General features: G+C 43.1%; 1 protein-coding gene across 4 annotated transcripts in view; it reads left to right on the forward strand.

Moving 5' to 3' along the window:
- ESRP2 (epithelial splicing regulatory protein 2) overlaps positions 1-20530 on the forward strand; it is a 78605-nt gene extending 58075 nt beyond the window's left edge. For 2 of the 4 annotated variants that reach the window (XM_014570754.4, XM_006117637.5), the window contains exons 15-17: positions 174-351; positions 11897-12008; positions 19191-19329. In XM_014570754.4, the coding sequence (XP_014426240.2) occupies positions 174-351; positions 11897-11986 (268 nt within the window). In that variant the 3' untranslated portion in view covers positions 11987-12008; positions 19191-19329. Of the gene's footprint in view, positions 1-173; positions 352-11896; positions 12009-19190 lie in introns of all 4 variants that reach the window. The other 2 variants (XM_006117636.5, XM_006117635.5) reach the window with 1 other exon arrangement.
- Positions 20531-20973: the final 443 nt, after the last annotated feature.

A 20973-nucleotide genomic window follows, 5' to 3' on the forward strand; every position in this document is an offset into this window, starting at 1 on the left:
AGCCATTACTTTCTTGGTGGCTTAGAACTTCTGATTTCTATTTGCTCTCTAAAGCATGTAGGTTTGCAGTAGCTTGGAAATGAAGAGTATTGAGGAGAGCTCTCACTGAGCTAGAACCACGTGGTGGCCACTGATCACCATTCTGCTTTTTTTTTTTTTTTTTTCCTTTTCAGCCCCCCAGTATCGCCGACCACCGTGGGATATATTGCAGCTCCTCCTGCAGCTGTTGCAGCAGCTGCCTCTGCCACACACACTCCCATGCTGCCCCAGCCTGGAGCTCTAGTTCGTATGCAGGGCTTGCCTTACAACACAGGAATGAAGGAAATTCTCAGTTTCTTCCAGGGGTACCAGGTCAGTATCCAGTCCCTTTCCTCAACACTGTCCTCTGCCTTTCTGTGGCTTGGACTCTGACAGCAGCTGTTGTGTGTCCATCTTAGTAAATCTTTGCTGTGGTAACAGGGGGAAGGGCTCTGGATTCATTGTCAGAGGGACTGTGCCCGCCCTGTGCACCATTAGTGGTGGGGTGTTAGATACATGTAGTGACACCCTGAAAAGCAGACACAGGCAGAGGGGAGGCAATGGGAGTTGTTAGAGCAACAGTGAGCAACCAAGGCTAGCAATTGGGCCACATGAGCGGCTGCCCTTTGTCTGAGTGGGCCGCAAGATTGAAATTGGTTGTGCGCTAGCCATGACTCCAAGAATTAGATTAAATACCTTTGTACTGTGGTATGCAGAATAGATCAAAACAAGTAGAAATGCTTCAATCTTTTATCTATAACTAGAACTGTCCTCCGCTTCAAACAGAACCATTTACGCTTCCCTTACAACATCCAGTCCCTGCCCCATCTTCCCCCTCGCTCCCAGGACTTCAAAAGCACCATGAATCAGCTGATTGATGCCCATTCCTGCTTCCCCCCCCCCCCCTTCTCAGAGCTCAATCAGCTGATTGGTGACAATGAAGCCTTGGAAGGGCAGGGGAGGAGTGGGGACAGACGGGTGTGACTGGGGGATTCATGGAGCTCCAGAAGTACTGGGACGGTAGGGGAGAGCAGGTAAGTGCAGGGCCCGCAGTGCAAGAAGGGGGCAGAGAGGGGTATGTTGGCTGTACATAGAACACCACTGTGCTAGGGCCTTTTCTCCATGCCTCCCCCCCAGAGCCTTTCCCCACAGCCGTTGGCTTTCCTTGCAGTGGCCAAAGGCTCTGGCAGCAGAGAAACGGCAGCACAGGACTCTACTAAGAACAGCAATGAAGATTGGGTGCACAGAGCCATGCAGTGTACTTAGGTGTGTCTCTTTCCATGCCTAAGCAGTGCCTTACTGCCTGGCCCACTGGCTCCCAACCTTTCTGATACTAGGGACTGGCAATCCCATTCAAAAACTTTTGGTGGACTGGCAACATTTGATTTGCACACTTCAATATTTATTATGCGAATGATGAATATGTAAATATTCAAATAAAACATTGCCATTCTACCAAAACCCGATCCCCAGTGTCAGCCCTAATCTTACAGCCCCCATCCCTCCACTTTGCCCCCAGCACTAGCCACTGACCGAGTGTTCCCTGCACCCAACCCCCCCAGTGCCAGCCTCCCACCCTCCGAGCCCCCCAGTGCCAGTCCACCATCCCAAATGCCTCCATGTCTGCCCCCTGCTCCTACACAACCAGACCCCACCCCCCAGTATCAGTCTCCTGTTTCCCACTGCAACAATCCCCCAGAGCCTCCCTCAGTGCCAGTCCCCAATATTAGCCCCATCCTCAGAGCCCCCAGAACTAGCCCTGCTCTTGTTGCCCCCCACTACCAGCACACTCCAGCACTAGCACTGCCCAGAGCCTGCTCCGCCCCCTCACCTAGCCCTTCACTGATGCCAGCGTGGCTGGTTCCGGGGGCTAGGGTACACGGCTCAGCACCTCTCCTCCTGCTGCAGCTATTTTCTCAAAGTTCTTAAATATCTATAATTAGACTTTATCTTCTCATGCAGTTTTAGCCACGTGGTCTTGTTTGGGCCAGAGAAACCACTCCGCTATGTAACTTTGAAGCTATCTTTCTGATAGTTAGGGTGGGGATGAAAACCAAGTCTTCTCCAGAACTACTGTTGCTTTAAACCTCTGTGGTGGCAGTATTGAAATCCTATTGCTCATGTCTTGCTAATCCAGAATGAGTTTTGCAGATTTTATATAGTTTTGGGAGTTAATGGCTTCAAAACAACAAAAAATGTATTTAAATCAAGCACAATTTCTTGAATTCTGCTAAGAAATTCATCTTACTGCTTTCCTAATCAGCTGTGGAGGGGCTTTTTTAATCCAGTTATCTCTGAATTTTTCTTCTAAGGAGAAGTTCAAACCAGTCACGTGTACCTGGTTTGTCATATGACTGGTAGCTCTTAAGCTACTACTTATTCATTTATATTGATCTAAATTAACTTTTTAAACTGTTATTTTCATTTTTTTTCCCTGCTAGAATTTAACATGGGTTTTAATTTTGAATATGTAGAATTATGTCCTGCATCAATCTCAGGTGGAAAAGTAACTAATGAGTTGGGAAATACATAAAATTAGACCTGCCTCCATACAGAGACGGACCCGCACAGGCAATTAGTGGCTCAGTCAACTTTCCACTTTTGATTGCTAGGTATAACTTACTAAATCCTATATGTATCGTATATAGAGCTCCATTCTGATGCCTAATTTGCCGCTGTGTATTCCCTTAAATGGAAAGTAGCTTAAAGTGTATGTAGCATATTTAAAATTTTTGAAGGTACAGGAATGTACTTATAAATCAGAACTAGATGTAGACTCCTAATTTAAACTGTCCTCTAATGACAAGAAATAAATCCCCTCTTTACTCCACCCCAAAATTATTTTAATAGTGATTATGCCATTCAAGGAGCTGGTTTTGGGTGTGTGACCTAGTTGATTTATCTTCCTATTGAGGTGAGGAACACATTTTACTGTCATCAGCTACTGCTGATCAAAGAGTGACTGATTGAATTAAGTCTTTAGAAAATGCTGCCCTGAGTAGATAGGAGCTGAGAAATCACTAGGATACACTGGAACCCGCATGTGCTAGTCTTAGTTTTTCCTGTTTATATATGTCTATGTACACACTCCTATAGTAATCTTTAAAATACTTTTTTAAATAGAAGGTCTGATGACTTATTGTGTTGGGACACTGTTTTGTCTCTGGTAAAAAAAAAAAAAAAAATCTAATATCTCCCTCCCTCCCCCATTTATTCTCTTTTACTGCTACCCAGAGGATGTATTGAATGGTGCTTCTGGTCCATTATAAACTGAGCCCTTGTTAACCACCATTGGCTTGGGCATGATCTTAATCCCTTTGTGAAAATAATTGAAGTTGATTTTCAGTGAACACAGAAATTGGACCTGAGATGCTGAGAGCAGAGGGTGATTTCCATGTTTTGTGTATTCCTGTCTGAAAGGGATGAGTTAAGTTTTATTTATTTTTCTGCTGTTTCCTGCTCTGAATCTCTTTTGGCCTTCAAGGGCTTCACGTACTACATGTGTGCACCTGTTGCTATTCAACCGAAAACGGCTCTCACATCAGACCTGCCTCATAACTGAGATACTCTTGGCTTTACCGTGGGCTTGAACAAGCTGGTCTCAACATCAGTACATGCTTCCAAAAGTACATAGTTTTAAAATTATAATTCAATATTTGTCACTGACTTTTTATTAGCATTAGTTTCTTCTGCTTAATAGCCAGTAAATTGTCTTCCATCAAACTCTCCAATGAGTTTTTTTTTTAAGTTAAGAATTCCTTCATCACAGTTCAATGTACATGATGCTTTCAGTTATCCTCACAAAAAATCCACACAGCATTTAACAGTATAATTCTTTGGAGATGCTTGGGAAAATGCTCTTACTGTGTTGCAATGTGCAACACGCTTCTGAATGTAAATGTTTAATGCTAGCATGTTACCATCCAATAATTCATGATACAATTTAGAATTGTTCTTGGATTGCAGTGACTCTGCAATATCCCACCATGGCACAGGACACCACTGTGGTGAGCATTGTATAGATATAAGAAGATGCTCTCTGCCACAGATAGCTAGTCTAAGCCTATGTCTGCACTAGCACTTGTGTTGGTAAAACTTCTGTCTGTGAGGAATGTGAAAACACACACCTAACTGACACCTAATTCCCTGGTGTGGACAGCAGTATGTCAGTGGGAAAGGCTCCCCTACTGATATAGCTGCCGCTGTTTATTGGGGGTGGTTTAATTAGGCTGATAGGAGAGCTCTTCCCTTTTGGCATATAGCATACACTCAGGAGACCTTCTGATGGCACAACTGCAACAGTACAGCTATGCCACTGTAAGATCCCTCATGTAGATGTAGCCGAAGTATAAGACAAGAGACAGTAGGAGAAGACCGCTGGGGAAACAGGGAAGAAATAATACTAATGTATTATTAGCCAATCACTGGTCAGGCTGATTGGCAGTGATCTCAATACATTAGCTCCCTAGTCACTGTTAACATTTTTGGAGAGCTTTGAAGGCAGACAGGACTTGCAGAAAACACCCAATCTTCAACATATTCTACTTCAAGGAGAATTGGATTTCTGCAATTTATTTTAAAAAATGAAAATCTACTCTTCAGCTCATGAAACTCTGTCAGGGAGAAAGAATGGGGGAAATGTAGGTGGTGGATTATAGTCAACATTAGTAACTGTACAGACGGGTCACTGTAGGCCAACACTCTAAACAGCTGTCATCAAAGTTCAGGAATTGGGTAAATGGTGGGTGAGTAATTGGGGCACTGTCAAGAGCACTTTAGAAGCACAGTGGTGACATTCTGCAAATGTAAACACAGACCGAGTAAAGGCACATAAATAACTATAGAATTAAAGGCAAAAGTAAATGTTTATTAGCTAATTCTGATGTACATTGTACATGTTAGCCAGTAAACAGCTGTAAGGGAATTACTTTTCTCATGCTCACCAGCTGAAACAATGAGATGAAGGGGAATGTTCATAGACTCCAAAAATAATCCAAGGTTTTGATGCTTTCTCATAGGTGCATGTGCCCCATTGTCTGACCTGTGATACTCTGGAATAGAAAGCAGACTTGCCAGCCCGGTTAGCCTGGATGTCAGCGTAGTCCTTTTCTCTAGACTGGCGTGTGTAATTCAGAACTAGGTCAGAAATGAGATGAGCATGGAATTTGAGGGATTGCAATCAGCATCTGAGACTTGCATCAGGCTAGTGAGTTTTAGTCTCCACTTGCTGAAACAGGGATAGCATGGAAACCTGGTTCCTATTCAGGCTGCCAGTGGGTGGGGAAGGGGAGGAGGTGGATGACAAAGGGAGCAAATGCCCCTGGGCCCAGCGGTTTGAAAGGGCTCCCAGGCACTACTCTGGTGGTGGCTGGCTCTGGGAGAAGCATAGCCCAGGCAGTGCTGTGGGCTGGCTGTCCATAGCCCCATTTCCTCTGGGAGTGCAGAGTCCCCTTGCTCAGTGGCCCAGCAATGCCTCCCCCTCCCCTGTGACTGTTTCAGTGGTTTTTAATTTTTTTTAACATCCTTTAGGCCTGTACAGGGCTTACGTATTCCATTCCTTCACATAGCTACAGAGGGGCTTGCAATGCATGAGTCCTCTGGCTTTCGTATTCACAGAATTCAAAGTGAATCGTTGTTTTTTAAAAAGCAGTAATGAGGAGGTTGGGAAAATGGTCAAATGGCAAAATTCCAAGAACCTTAACAGCCATCTCTCTCTAATATCAGGGCTGCAGAGTTCACTGTTGCTGACTTCCCCTGGATTAAGCTTTGTCTGAAAAGTATGCTCGAACAAAGCAAGTATTCTCTGCTGCCATGGGGTCCCCTTTTGAAACGTGACACCTTTCACAGCCCTGGGGGGATAGCATCTTCATCTCTGTCTCTGCATCCTCTGGCTGCCACGTCTAGCCACAGCACCTGGGTGGAGAGCAGTGGGAGACTGTCTCACTTAGCATAGTTTTAGAGGTAAGCTAGCAAGCAATAGGCAATATTGTGACTTTTCCCCTCTAAAATGGATCACAGCCATAGTTCACAAACACTTATTGCTTTGCTTCTGCATTTAGATTGATCTTTCAGATGTCCACACTGCCTCAAGAAGAGCGCCTCTCTAAACTCAGGACAGTAAATTTTGCTGTTGACTAGATGCTTGTCTCACTCTAATTCATTTAAGAGGCACCACTTTCAAGCTATTTGAGGTAGATAACTGGAATGTTACAGATTTCTCCTTCACTGCTGCTTCCACTGAACATTTAAGATCGACTTTGCTTCTGTATTATGGCATTTTGCTTCAACAGCAAACGCATCTAGAGTGAATCTGACATTGAGGTGTTCCTCCCCTCCCTAGGAATATTCTCTGGGGTGGGCTTATGTTCTTAGAGGTGGCTTTCCTAGCAAACACTTCTGGTGGCTGTCCCTGAGCATCCAAGTATAGAATTGCTGCAGCTGCACCCATGAAGAGGCCATTTTGCCTCTGACAACTGCAAGTTGTCCCTCCTTTCCAGCTGGGAACTATCCTTTGCTCCTGTTATGATGCCCCTTGGTTTCCCTGTTCCCTTAAAATCCCGTTCTAGTCAAACCAGCGCACAGTGTGTAGCCAACCCCTTGTTCCGGCATAGGTGGCAGATACTCAGAGGCACTAATGCAGGGGGAGGGGAAATGGAATGAACTGGGCTAGTGATACAGTGGGAGGGGAAGTGGAATGAATGGGGGCAGGGCACTAACTTCCTCCTGCAGCTTTCTAAAGCTTTCTTTTCAGATTCATTTTTAGAAAAGAAGTGGGAAAGCAGCAGACTCTGCTCAGGATGCAGCACAGGTGATCCCTGCCACAAGATGACAGGCTATAAAGTTGGGGGAGCTGCATGTAGGACACTTGTGGTGTCTCGTGTATCGAAGTAACCTTTGAAATGGTAGAGGGGACATTTTTTCAGCCAGAGAATGTGACTCTTGGGCTGGACGGTGATAAAACCAGCAAAAGCAATATCCCCTGGGTTTCTACTAGTGAAGGAGAGGGGAGTCTGCCGAGACGGCACATGGGTTTTCAGTTCTTGGTTCAACTTTCCCTGGGAACATGAAGTGCTAATTACAGTGCTGTAACTTGCCACTGAAAGCCATAGCTGCAAGAAAACAGTCACGCATGGAACAGAGGGAAGGAAACAATGGTACGAGAATATCTGACCTTGATCCTGCATTCCATATTTAATTGTAGGACTCTTAACATTCTCAGGTCTGTACTGCTAACAGCCTTTGGCAATCAAAGGATGGATTCACTTTTTTCTTTTACATTTAGATTTTTGCTAATAAGTATTAGGATTACCCACAATTTAACATTGATAATCAGCTAAATCGAGTTTCCATCAACTAGTCGATAAGGGGGGGGGAAACTGCAGAGCTGCATCGGGGTTAGCTCCTGGCTGGGAGCTAACCCCACTGTGGCTCTGCCTTTTAAATGTATTAAGAGCCTCCTGGCTCTTTAAATACATTTACAAAGCAGATGTGCAGCATCTTGGATCAGGTGCAAGCCAGGAATCAGCTGATTCCCAGCTCGTGCCTGGTCCCCCACTATGCCCGTTCTCCCCTGCCCCCCTTTTTAAGCCAGCTTCCCCCAGCAGTGGCTCCTGCTCTCCCTCTCCCCCCTTGCATTTAATATGCCTAATAGAGGCAGCAAGGTGGGAGAGCAACTAATTGAGTCAGTACTCAACTACCCCATAAGGATATGCATATCAGGTAGTTGACTAGTCTCTTACATCCCTAATTAGGACACTAGAAATGACCTACTTAGTCTGGAAATCCCCTTGATTTGGTCAGATAGTGTTGCTGCTACTTCCCCCCACAGATTTCTCAGTGTGAAAATCCATTAGTCAGTCTAATAGATGCTGAAATAGCAGTCTCCTTCCTCCCTGAGATTGACCCGGCTTCTTGGTACTAGTACAGTAAAACTCCATTAGTCCGGAACCCGGAAGTGCTGTGGCAGCCGGGCAGGCTTCCCCCATTCAGCTGCTGCTGAAACTGACCAGCAGCTGAACTGGGGAAGCCGGGAGCAGAGCAGTGGGGTGCTGCCAGGTTGGTCTGGTAGCACTGCCCCTTGGGGCTGCGGGACCAACCCGGCAAGACCCCAGCTGCTCTGCCCCAGGGGTCCCCGATTCAGCTGCTGCTGAAACAGATTAGCGGCTGATTCCAGGAAGCCTGGGGCAGAGTTGCTCTGCCTGGGGCTTCCTGGAATCAGCCGCTGATCTGTTTCAGCAGCAGCTGACTTGGGAACCCCTGGGGCAGAGCAGCTGGGGTGCTACCGGGTTGGTCCCGCAGTGCCGAGGGGCGGCGCTACGGGACCAACCCCGCAGCACCCCAGCTGCTTTGCCCCAGGCGTCGGGATTCAGCTGCTGCTGAAACTGACCAGCAGCGTCAGTTTCACCAGCAGGCTGAATCCGGATCCCTGGGGCAGAGCAGCTGGGGTGCTGCGGGGTTGGTCCCGCAGCCCCGAGGGGCAGCGCTACGGGACCAACCGGGCAGTAGCCCAGCTGCTCTATTACAGGCATCCTCGATTCAGCTGCTGCTGAAACTGACCAGCAGCGGCTGAATCAGGGACGCCTGGGGCAGAGCCAGACTATCGTAAGGGGGGGCTATGGATGCATCTACTGGATGCATTTTCTCCTGTTCTGAGTCTCTTGTCTGTGACCACTTCTGCCATTTTTTTTTTTCTTGCCTGAAAAGATCCAACCCCTGCTATTACTTTGCATTACTTTCTGCTTGCAGGTTACCTTCTTGCTACAAACTTTATGCCACAATAAGGTCTCACTCTACCTGCCCTCTGAAATACCAGTAGTGCATATAGGTACCATTTCCTGTTGCCCTTGATTGTCAGGGTTCAATAAGGAACCCTTTAAAAAAATCCTATGTTAGTGGTGAGTGCAGCTGCCTCTTGGCTCTCTTCATGTGTCTCTTCCCCACTAACTTCATTGGGTCTGTCGATGATCACCTCGGGGTGAAAAAGGAATCACTTTGTCCTAGACTGAAGTAAAGATCAAATGCTCTCTGAAAAGCTGCTCCCTCTGCTTCATCTTTTTTCAGTAAACAAAACTATTCTGTAAAAGGGAGGCAAGAAAGAGATGCTGATGGAAAAGCCATTTTCAATTTTTGTTTCACTGATGAATAATTGGATAATGAGGATCAGCTGCTGCTGCAGTGCAGTTGAGAATTAGCTTTTCTCAGTAAACCTCCAGGTTTGAGTGAGTTAAACATGCATATGAACGTGGATGTCTTTGAAAGTGCAACATCTGTGTTCAGGGCAAATGTGCTGGGGCCAAACGTGATCTGTCAAAGGATCCATTTGAAATAACTATTCCAGTTGCTATTTGAAATGACATCCTGCTCTGCAAGTTCACAGCTGGTCATCTTATCTGGGATTCTCATACTGCCTTATCTACTATTGACTTGCAATGGAAACAGGATTTCTGAATTACTTGAAAGTGTTACCTTTTGCCTATATGAACAAACAAAGGCAAAGAATATGCTATTGCTAACACAGCTTTTCAACAGCAGGAAACGGATCTCGGCAATTGTATTGGAGCTGTCTGCTTCTGAAGTTGACCTATGGAAGCTTGCTTTTTGTCATCCGTACAATATGTGGCATTGGCTGACTTCTGGCAAAGTGATAATAGTTCATTTTAACTCTTCCACAGTCTTAAGTTGGTAAGGGCCTGGAAAAGTTTTAAGCCTAAATTTAGAGGCTTAATGCTAATGTTATGTCCCAGCATTCAAAGCTTGCAACACTAATTCTACTTTGGACACACGGGTTCTTCCACTTTTTGTCATCCAGTCCAATAGTATTCTACTTTGGCCTTGCTGATTTAGGAGGCTTCTGAAATATAGCCAACATCTGAAATGCTTATTTAATGCCCTGTCTCAGCTAGTTTAGAATAGCTGTCATTTTCTCTCTGGAGACACATAGCCTTTTGTAGTACCTCTTCTGTTGCATTATTTCCCTAATTTGGTATGTAATGACTGTAATGTTGTTGGTTTTTAATCTGGAGCTATTCAGAAGCACTTACTATTCCATAACCTTTGTTTGTTTAATTTCTCCCCTCCTACATGTCTGTCCTCTAAATATGCAACTTTTTAATAAAAGTCAAGATTATGCTTTATACTGTACCATTTTCTTGATGTTTCTGGTACTGTGTAACTTGCTTATGCATTTCAAGTACACTTCTTAAATACAAAATTTACTATAGGCGTGAGGGCTTTACCTACTGTAAATGTGCTGCTAGTCTATAATATCTAAAGTATGTACTATATTGAGACATTCCTTCCAAAGAACAAACTGACTTTTTGTAGATGTGATTTCAAGGGCAGGTCTGGTAGCTGATAATTTAATATTTGCACAGCCTTGTTGCGTTGGTAGAGACTATCTAGAGAAAACCTTATGTTTGTATTTAATGGAGTGGGTCTAGATGTGAAGATGGCTAGAAATTTGTAGTGAAGATTGAGGGGGTTCTTTCTCTTATGGTCTTTGGGCTTTTGGATGTTGCTATGTGTGGTAGATGTATGCTATTATGTTCAAATTTCACTTATAGGTTGCTATATAAGTATTGTCTCTTTTTTTCTTTTATAAATGCAATATTTATTCTTCCTTATAAACTGGCAGGAGACATTTTCTGTATCAAAAGCTACAAAGGGCAGTATATCAATAGAACTGTGTGCACTTGGGGAAAGTTTAATCTTACCAATGCATGTAAAGGAAGCCATTTCAAAAACAGAAAATTCTTCTGCTTCTTGCAAAAAGGATATAATGCAAACTGGGTTATGCGTTCCTCTTGGCTGAAAAATAACTTGATCCATTGCAATAGTTAACATATTCAAGTGATCGCTGAGATTTTTCTTTCCAGTATGTAAGCTTCTGGAGAGATGCTGCATAAACCAACATTTGGTATCATCAACTAGAATTTGTTTTATGACTTTAGAACCTTGTAACAGCAAGTCCCTTGTAACAGCAGGTCCTTCTCATGCATGGTTAAGATCTTAAACCTGATTTTCTTTTCCTAGGCCTACTATATGTACAGCTTTTGTACTGGTCTAACTTTATTGGTTAGAGATGTGATTTTTTTTTTCTTCTTCTTTTTATCAAAATGGTTATACTGGCCCAACCCCAGTATGGAGTCATGTATATCCATCAAAGTGCTTTACACTGGTAAAGCTTATTCTTCATCCTGCATGGGGAGTAAGTGTATAACTATACGAGCATTTTTCTATCTGTAAAAATGCATCCACTTTGGGATTGGAGGTGGGGAGTTGTATGGCTTTAGCTCTGCTGTGTTGGCATAGATGTACAACTTCTGCGTTTATGTGTAGACAAGGCCTCACACTGGATTTTTCACCAGAGCAACTCTATTCCTCTGAAGTAGAGAAACACCCTTATAAGTGAGATCAAAATTGGGACCCTGGTCTCTCCTGCTGTCAATTTGTGGAGTCCAGAAAGCATGTTCTCCAATCCTCAGGAAATTTTGTTGTAACATGGCACCTCTCAGAGATATACAGACTCGATATCATTTGTCACTTGGCACATAATTCTCTATCTACTTGCTGTTGTCAGGTGAATATTAAGAGGAAAAGGGTATTTGTTTAAATTTCCTTAAGGAAGACTTGCATTACAAAAGCTCTTATATTCAGTATATAACCACTCCCATATTTCTTCCATAAAACTGCCTCCAACTCCTCAAGTAACGTATTTCACTGATTGCTTATAAGCTGTGTGTGTCAAATTCACTTTGTCTCCTGCCAGTTACTTCAGCTGATGTCCTTTAAGGAGGTTGCAAATGTGGTCTGTGTGGCTTGCTGCACAAGAACTGTTCCTTCCCATTGCTGATTGTCATGTATCGCACTTGTACTGTAGTATGCACCTGATGACTACAATGGCCTTATTCAGCTGAACGATCAAGCAAGGAGTGTGTTACAAGCACCGAAAGAGTGGGTCTGTTTGTAACTGTTTGTAACTTCTACAGAAGGTAAGATGGGACTGGCAGAAGCTGGGTCTCCAATGGGAAATGAAGGGCTTGGTGATGTGGAGATTGTTTTTCCTTCCTAGCTTGTGTTTGGGAACTTTGCTCTAACCTTTCCTGCTCCTGTTCCCCTTTTTTGGAAAAAAAAATCAACTAATCTGGTGAAACTGAGGCTACTTCTGTGATCAAAGGCTGATGGGACAGCAGTGGTAAATGGTGGAGGTTGTGACAGCTTGGCTTGGCTTTGTACAAGGAAATTTCTGTGAAACTTTTGCAGTGGCTTGTGACTTTGCTGTGTGCTTCATGTGAGGCTTTGAACATAGCAAGAAAACTTTTGCTAACTTGGACTTGAAAAAAATACAAAAACATTTTTTTTATGGTTTCTCTCCCACTATTCTCCTTTCTTACACTGTATAGTTGTCTAGAAGTGAATGTTTCTCCGATACCTCTTACTCATTTTATACCAGTGAGTTCCCTATTCCTCGGACTGTGCCTGGAATGTTGCTCTGTCAATAAGGGTGTTTGTTTTCTTTGGGTATGTCTACACTTGCCCTCTAGTTTGGACTAGGGGAGGCAAATGAAGCATACCGAAGTTGCTAATGAAGCGCAGGATTTAAATATCCTGTGCTTGATTAGCATATTTGCGGCCGGTCGCCATTTTAAAATGCCGGTAGCCCTAATTAACTCACCGCGTGTAGATGCGGTAGTCCGATCCAAAACTCTTCCCTCACATTAACTGTTACTTCTCATTGCACGAGGAGTAACAGTTAATTCGAGGGAAGGATTTTTGATCGGACTACCGCATCTACACGTGGCAAGTTAATTCAGGCTACCGGCATTTTAAAATAGCGACCAGACGCGAATATGCTAATCAAGCGCCAGATAGTTAAATCCCGTGCTTCGTTAGCAACTTCGGTATGTTTCATTTGCCTCCCCTAGTACGAACTAGAGGGCAAGTGTAGACCTACCCTTTATGTGTGTGTGAGTAAACTTGTTAATAATGCACTTTGACCTAACAGACATTTGAAAGGTGTAATGGATATTGATTAAATTATTAGAATTTTCAATGAACCTATAAAAAAGAGTAGATAGCTATAGAAAAAATTGTGCAATTTGAGCACACAAAACAATATTAAGATACCTTTATTATGCTGTAGGTTCAAAGTATTCTTCTGACTTAACAATATGAGTGGAACAACTTCAGAATTTAAAAGGAAACAAAGCAGGATAGGGGAGGCAGTTTCACCCTGGATCCTGGAAACTTTGGATTCTTTCTCGGGTAAAATTCACTTTTGCCCCAAGACACGTGTTCGTAAGCCCACAGATAATTCCATAAGCTTTGTACAGGTTCCCTGCTCAGTACTAGAGACTTAAGTTACATGTTGCTTTATTCCCATATAAAAAGTTTGTTCCTGAATCTTAAATACTAAGCTAATCAACTTTCTTTTCCAAATACAGTGAGATTTGTTTTTAAAAATTATTATTCTAATTCTTTATGGAAGAGTAACCAAAGCAATCATTTGTGAGCTCAAATGGCCCTATTTTTTTTAATTATGCATGTAAATATTCCGTTAATGTTGAAGTTTTTTTAGTGAGTTTTTGAGCAGAGATGTAAAAGGTTAACTGGTAGGGCCTCGAAGATCCCTGCCTGCCCTGGGTAGGGAGCTGTGCCAGCCCAGTGGGGTCCACAGGAGCAGCCCGTGTCTGTGTCAGCTCCCTGCTCCTCCTCCTCCCCACTGGTGATGCAAACGACTAGTCGACTATCCAATAAACAAATGCTTATCAGATGTCTCTTCTCCTCTCTTCCCCCCCCCCCCCCCCCATCCCATCCCTTCGCTGTCTCTATCATAGAATCATAGAATACTAGAACTGGAAGGGACCTCCAGAGGTCAAGTCCAGTCCCCTGCCCTCATGGCAGGACCCAGTACTGTCTAGACCGTCCCTGATAGACATTTATCTAACCTATTCTTAAATGTCTCCAGAGATGGAGATTCCACAACCTCCCTGGGCAATTTATTCCAGAGTTTCACTCCCCCGACAGTTAGAAACTTTTCCCTAATGTCCAACCTAAACCTCCCTTGCTGCAGTTTAAGCCCATTGCTTCTTGTTCTATCCTCAGAGGCCAAGATGAACAAGTTTTCTCCCTCATCCTTATGACACCCTTTTAGATACCTGAAAACTGCTATCATGTCCCCTCACTCTTCTCTTTTCTAAACTAAACAAACCTAATTCCTTCAGCCTTCCCTCATAGGTCATGTTCTCTAGAGCTTTAATCATTCTCTTTGCTCTTCTCTGGACCTTCTCCAATTTTTCCACATCTTTTTTGAAATGCGGTGCCCAGAACTGGACACAATACTCCAATTGAGACCTAACCAGTGCAGAGTAGAGCAGAAGAATGACTTCTCGTGTCTTGCTCACAACACACCTGTTAATACATCCCTGAATCATGTTTGCTTTCTTTGCAACAGTATCACACTGCTGACTCATATTTAACTTGTGGTCCACTATAACCCCTAGATCCCTTTCTGCCGTACTCCTTCCCAGACCGTCGCTTCCCATTCTATATGTGTGAAACTGATTGTTCCTTCCTAAGTGGAGCACTTAGCATTTGTCTTTATTAAAATTCATCCTATTTATCTCAGACCATTTCTCCAATTTGACCAGGTCATTTTGAATTGTGACCCTACCATCCAGATTAGTCGCAATCCCTCTCAGCTTGGTATCATCTGCAAACTTAATAAGCGTACTTTCTATGCCAATATCTAAATCGTTGATGAAGATATTGAACAGACCCGGTCCCAAAACAAACCCCTGCAGAACCCCACTTGTTATGCCTTACCAGAAGGATTGTGAACCATTAATAACTACACTCTGAGTACGGTTATCCAGCCAGTTATGCACCCACCTTATAGTAGCCCCCTCTAAGTTGTATTTCCCTAATTTATTGATAAGAATATCATGCGAAACTGTATCAAACGCCTTACTAAAGTCTAGGTACGCCACATCTACTGCTTCTCCCTTATCCACAAGACTCGTTATCCTATTAAAGAAAGCTATCAGATTGGTTTGACATGATTTGTTCTTTACAAATCCTTGCAGGCTGTTCCCTATCACCTTTCCACTTTCCAAGTGTTTACAGATGATTTCCTTAATTACTTGCTCCATTATTTTCCCTGGCACAGAAGTTAAACTAACTGGTCTGTAGTTTCCTGGGTTGTTCTTATTTCCCTTTCTATAGATGGGCACTATATTTGCCCTTTTCCAGTCCTCTGGAATCTCTCCTGTCTCCCATGATTTCCCAAAGATGATAGAGGAGGTATCTGAGACTCTAGCTATCAGCTCCTTGAGTATTCTAGGATGCATTTCATCAGGCCCTGGTGACGTGCAGACATCTAACTTTTCTAGGTGATTTTTAACTTGTTCTTTTTTTATTTTACCTTCTAAAATTACCCCCTTTCCACTAGTATTCACTAGCATCAGAAAGAGTCAACAAGGAGGAGGAGGGGGCACTTCAAAGCGGCAGTGCCATGTGGAGCCCAGGGCCAAACCCTGGGCTCCATGTGGTGCTGCAACTTTGAAACACTGCAGAGAGCAGGGAGCCCGTTGCAGTTCCCTGCTGGACCCGTGCTCCCCGCAGCACTTTCGCCTTTGAAGTGTAGCAACAACCCTGGGACTATTGCTACATTTCAAAGGCACAGGTGCCCATATCGACTAATTTGCTTTGACTATTTGATTAACCTATTATTTGAAATTTAAGATCCTTACTCCCCACCCCAGGTTACGTGCTGGGGAGGCTTCGTTGTGGTCTCTGCAGTATAAAGCTTATTGAAGCTTTATACTACAGAGCGCTCAGCATAGGGAACCGCTATGTTGTGTAGCGGCTACACACTTGTATTTTTACATCTCTAGTAACAAATGTCAAAATGTTATGCCTTGATGTTAATTGTAACAACAATGAATTTTGGCAATTGTGTGATTGTAACGCACAATTTTGATAGGACCTAGAAAGTGTTAATGATTTCCATAATATCAAGTATCTCCCTTTTAAAAACCTACTGATTAGTCCTCCTGGATTCTCTGCCTCCTCCTCCTACCCCACCCCATGATGTATACTGTTGTTATTTCAAAACCGATGACTTACAAAGAGTCAGTCATCAGGTTAGAGCAGCTATTCTGTAAAGGGGGGTGGGTGGGTGTGTGTGTGTGTGTGTGTGTGTGTGTGTGTGAAGTAAGGACCGTGGCATGGAAAATCTCACACCTACTGGGGAGCAACTCATCTGGAGGCAGTGCGGTGTAATGTTTACAAAAGTGGGGACAGGAAAATTTCTGGTTCATTCTGAGCAGATCCATTGACTCTGTGATCCTAGGTAAGTTTTTTTCCCCATCTTGTATTTCACTCATATCCTCTGGAAAGTGGGGTTAAAATCAGGGCCTTGCTGAAGTCAGAGAGGAGCTAAGGTCTCCTAGACTGACTACAGAATGAGTGGTGTATTAACATTATGCAGTCTCAGGCAATGTGGAACATTTCTGGTGCAAACCATCCAGAGACAATGTGTGAGCATGTCATTCTCCTCCCAGCTGTAATTCCTAACATGAATGGCTGTGTCTACATTGGCACCCTTTTCCGGAAAAGGGATGCAGATGAGACAAGTCGGAATTGCAAATGCCGCAGGGGATTTAAATATCCCCCGCGGCATTTGCATGAACATGGCTGCCGCTTTTTCCAGCTTGGGGCTTTGAGGGAGAAAAGCACCACTCTAGACGGGATCTTTTGGAAAATAAAGCCTTTTCCGGAAGATCCCTTATTCCTGATTTTAAGAGGAATAAGGGATCTTCTGGAAAAGGCTTTATTTTCCAAAAGATCCCGTCTAGAGTGGTGCTTTTCTCCCTCAAAGCCCCAAGCCGGAAAAAAGCGGCAGCCATGTTCATGCAAATGCCGCGGGGGATATTTAAATCCCCTGCGGCATTTGCAATTCCGACTTGTCTCATTAGCATCCCTTTTCCGGAAAAGGGTGCCAATGTAGACACAGCCAATGTGTTTACTTAAAGCATCTAAACGAAAGCTATAGGTTAGTGTCTTAAAGTGAACATAAACGAGCTCAGAAAAGAGTTAATCAAACACAGGCAGTTCTGTCTCTTGCAGACTCTGCAGCTTGTTCTGTTCACCTTCCATACAGGTTTTTACATCAATATCAGTAGCAGGAAAACTGATTTAAAAACAAAAGTGACTACAGAAGCTGCTTTTTGCTCACTGGTGTAGCCATACTTACCATATGTTCTCAGTTGTATTTGGGCCTGGAGTATGAAACTCATACTCATGACTCACCGCTCTATACTGTAGCTGTGACTTAATCTGCCAGAGGTTCGCAATCACAGACATTGGTGAAGAAATTTCTGATTTGTTTTAAAACAGGACCAATATAATTTTGCCTACCCAAGCCAAGTGCTGCTTCCTTTTTAAGTGCATTAGTAATCTAAAATCTATAATGCTGATTTCTAAAGCTAACATGGGTTTCTTACAGGAATTTTTATTTAAGGTCCCTGAAGATTTTTCTGCATGCTGCTTTCCTAATTCACCTTGTTTCTGGATGGGGAAATGTATCTCTGAATGGATCTAATAGCATCTGTGCTAACTGTCCTGTTTAGTACCACTAGTTCCTAACAAGATCTGTTGCTTAGAACTAAAGACTGTGTTTATTGCCTACCACGAAGTTCTGGGATGTGCTGGCTTTACTTCTACATGTAAGAAATTAATTTAAAGTTGAACAGAAACTTGTATGGGAGGTAACCAAAAAGTGATTTTGCCATTTTTTAACTGTAACAAGAATATATGGTAACATCATTTTTGAGGGCTGTGAATATTTATCTTCTACGTCTGAAGGATGCAAACTCCACAAAGCAAGTATTAAGCTTAATAACTCTCTAGTTAAACAAACCAAAAAAAAAAAAAAATTGTAGTTTTCTAACTTTTCAAGTATTCTTTCTGGCACTGAATTGAGCCCATTTTGTATTCAGAGTTTTTGCGGCTTCAATGTTTGATTTCTTAACTTGGTTCAGAATTATTAAACCAATTATATGAATGAGATTTCCAAATTTACCCTGCAAGAGCTTCAAGGATGTCTGGTATTGGGGGGGCGGCGGCATAGGCAAGCTGGAGCACATCTGCCAAGTGAATTTTATGTTTAATATTTTGAGTTAAACCCTTGAATGTACCAGGGCCAGTATGTCATCTGAAGCAATTCACTACCATGATAGAATAGTCTCATTTCCCACCACTCTTTCTGCTCCTCTCCCCTCCCCTCCATATTAACAAAGGTTCCTTTGATTCAATGCAAGTGCAACTCCAGATTTTCCTTTTTTGTTTTGAGGGGATAATTTGGTTCTGTTAATGCTCATGCATCTTGCCCTCTCATGGCTGCTCTATTTCTACTTCTCTTTCTGGTATCACTGTCTGCATTTTTTTTTCTTTAGAGTTAGTATTCATGCTATTTAACTAGTCCTTCTGTTTCTCTTGGCCTGTAAACCAGGTAGCACAAGCATACTTCACTGCAGGCTGAGATCTCATTCCTTTCTTGGCCTCCCAGTCACTAATTTTTGTACCTCTTCTGTCTTGGACTAGTCTACATTTCATACCTGAGTACAGTAGCTATGCCAACCTAACCCCAGGGTAGCTGCAACTAGGTTGATGGAAAAATGCTTCTGACACCCTATCTAACCATCACTTGGGGAGGTGGAATTCCCGCGGCAATGGAACCCTGTCCCCCACCTTCTGTCACTGTTGTTTGTATCTATTGCACGGTGGCTTAGCTACCCTAGTGTAGACGCATGGCCTCAGTAACCTTAAATCGAAGTAATCTGCAGTACTTCGGTCCTGGACTCTCCTCATGGCGCTACTTCTGAATCTTTCTGACTTGTACACCAGCAGAATTCAAGTTCCTTCTGCTCTGAACTAAAAACCAGATCTCCGTTCACTATCCTGCCTCTTACTCGCCTCCAGACTTAGGCTCCAGATCCTCTTGGCTACAAACCGCTGACAGATGAAGTGTTTATGTATGAAACTCTGAACTACCTTTCTATTGATCTTAAGTAATTACATAGATCCACAAGAGTACTCCGTGTCAGGGACAGAGCCTCCATTTGTGGCCTTTAGTTTTAAGTCCTTCTCCTTGTGTTCTTCTGTCCCTGCAGCTCCACACAGATTCCATTCTCGTGCTTTACAACTTTAGTGGCCAGCCCAGTGGAGAAGCATTGGTGACTTTTCCGAGCCTGGACCTGGCTAAGAAAGCAGTGGCTGAGAAAAATGGACGGCTCCTGGGAAGTCGCTATGTAGAACTCTATCTGGTTTAACCAAAAGACCCTTTGGGGGGTGGGGGGAAGAGGGAAGGGAAGTAATACTAAACACTGTGCCGCTTAATAAAACAGTCTTCCCTTGCCATCCACGCAGTAGTAAATGTGCTTTCTCAGCTGGACACAGTAGGTGTGGGAGTGATACTTGTTCCTGTATTTAATTTGAAAAATTCTCCTGCCCAACACCAAAGAGAAATAAAAACGATACAATTTCCCTAGGAAAGAGAAGGAAGCTTGATTTCAGGGTACTTGTTGAAATATTGCCACCTAGTTAACCCGTGAGGCAATCCAAGAGCACTTCAGCTATCACAGCCACGGGGAGCGTGGGGGCGGGGGGGGAATTAATTTTCATTCTGTAATGTTTGGAGTGGAAAGTGAAACTTGGTTCATTCAGACTCTTTTTTTTGTTGTTGTTTTAGCTTTTAATAATTTACCTTCAACAAAATGTCTCCAGAAAGGGCAGCTGAAACTTGCAGCTTTCCCAAAGTGTAGCATGAATCCTATTGGATTCTTTGTTCTTGCTTTCCTTGACTGGAAAATACCTTGGATGCTGCATCTAAATGGAATAGGAGAAGCTTCCTCTTGTTGTTGTGTTGTGTAATACAAAAGCCATATCTGTCTGTCTTGTCAACATACACGCTGCCAGTGTGTGAAGCAAAAAGAACCCCGAACTTTTAATTTCTACAGGACAAAAATGGCACATAAATATTGAGTACTAGTAAGTTATATTTTTTATTTAAACATAAGAGCTTTCAGATACTGTATTAAAGATTTTGCTCTAGTTTATGTGCATGCAATTTGTTTACATCTTTAAACTACTTTATTTGTATATTATGAAGCAACAAATTTTTTGAAATCTAAGCCTTCTAGTGCATGCATTTTTCCTTTCTTCATGTGTATATACATAAGCTAGAGAAACTAGTTTTATGTCATGTAGCAATGTGTTTAAAAAGACATCTGCTGTAGAAGCACTAAATGATTTTGTTTTTACTGTGCCTTAATTCAAGCCTATTCAAAGTGCAATACCAGCAGAGCAAAATGTCATGAGTCCCATTGTGTCAGATTCATAAATGTCTGTGTACACTGATATTTTTTGTTGGTGTACAATTTGAGTTGTACTGAAAATAATGAATGATGTATGCTTCTTTATATTACGAAAAATAAAAGAAATGCTTACAGTATGTGTTGGCTTAAGTGCCTCTGTTCCTTCATCCAAACCCATCAAATTGTAGTTCCCTACTAAATTGTTGGTGGTGTCACTGTTGAGATAATTCTCCATCAGACATTTAAGCTATCATATGCATATGATATATAGCACTCATACACAAGCACACTCCATCTTGTTGTTCCCAATAGTTGCTCACCCAAACTGCATTGCCAGGTGAGTTAGATGGGGTAGAGGTGGAGCCAGGTTTCTGCTGATCCGGATTGATGCTTCAGTGTTTATGAGACCCAGTGCCCCCTGCAAGATGCCTTGGATGTATAGTGTCTTCCCTCTCATGCAGACCTATACCAGTTAGTCATCACATGCATGTGAATCGTCATGTGCACATGCCGTTAGACCTCCTGTGGTGCCTTCTTCTGGGTAGTGTCTCAATGCTGCCACATTCATTTTCAAAGAGGG

This window comes from Pelodiscus sinensis, chromosome 12, assembly GCF_052426305.1.
Source record: "Pelodiscus sinensis isolate ZL-2025 chromosome 12, ASM5242630v1, whole genome shotgun sequence".
In the NCBI taxonomy this organism is placed as follows: domain Eukaryota; kingdom Metazoa; phylum Chordata; order Testudines; family Trionychidae; genus Pelodiscus; species Pelodiscus sinensis.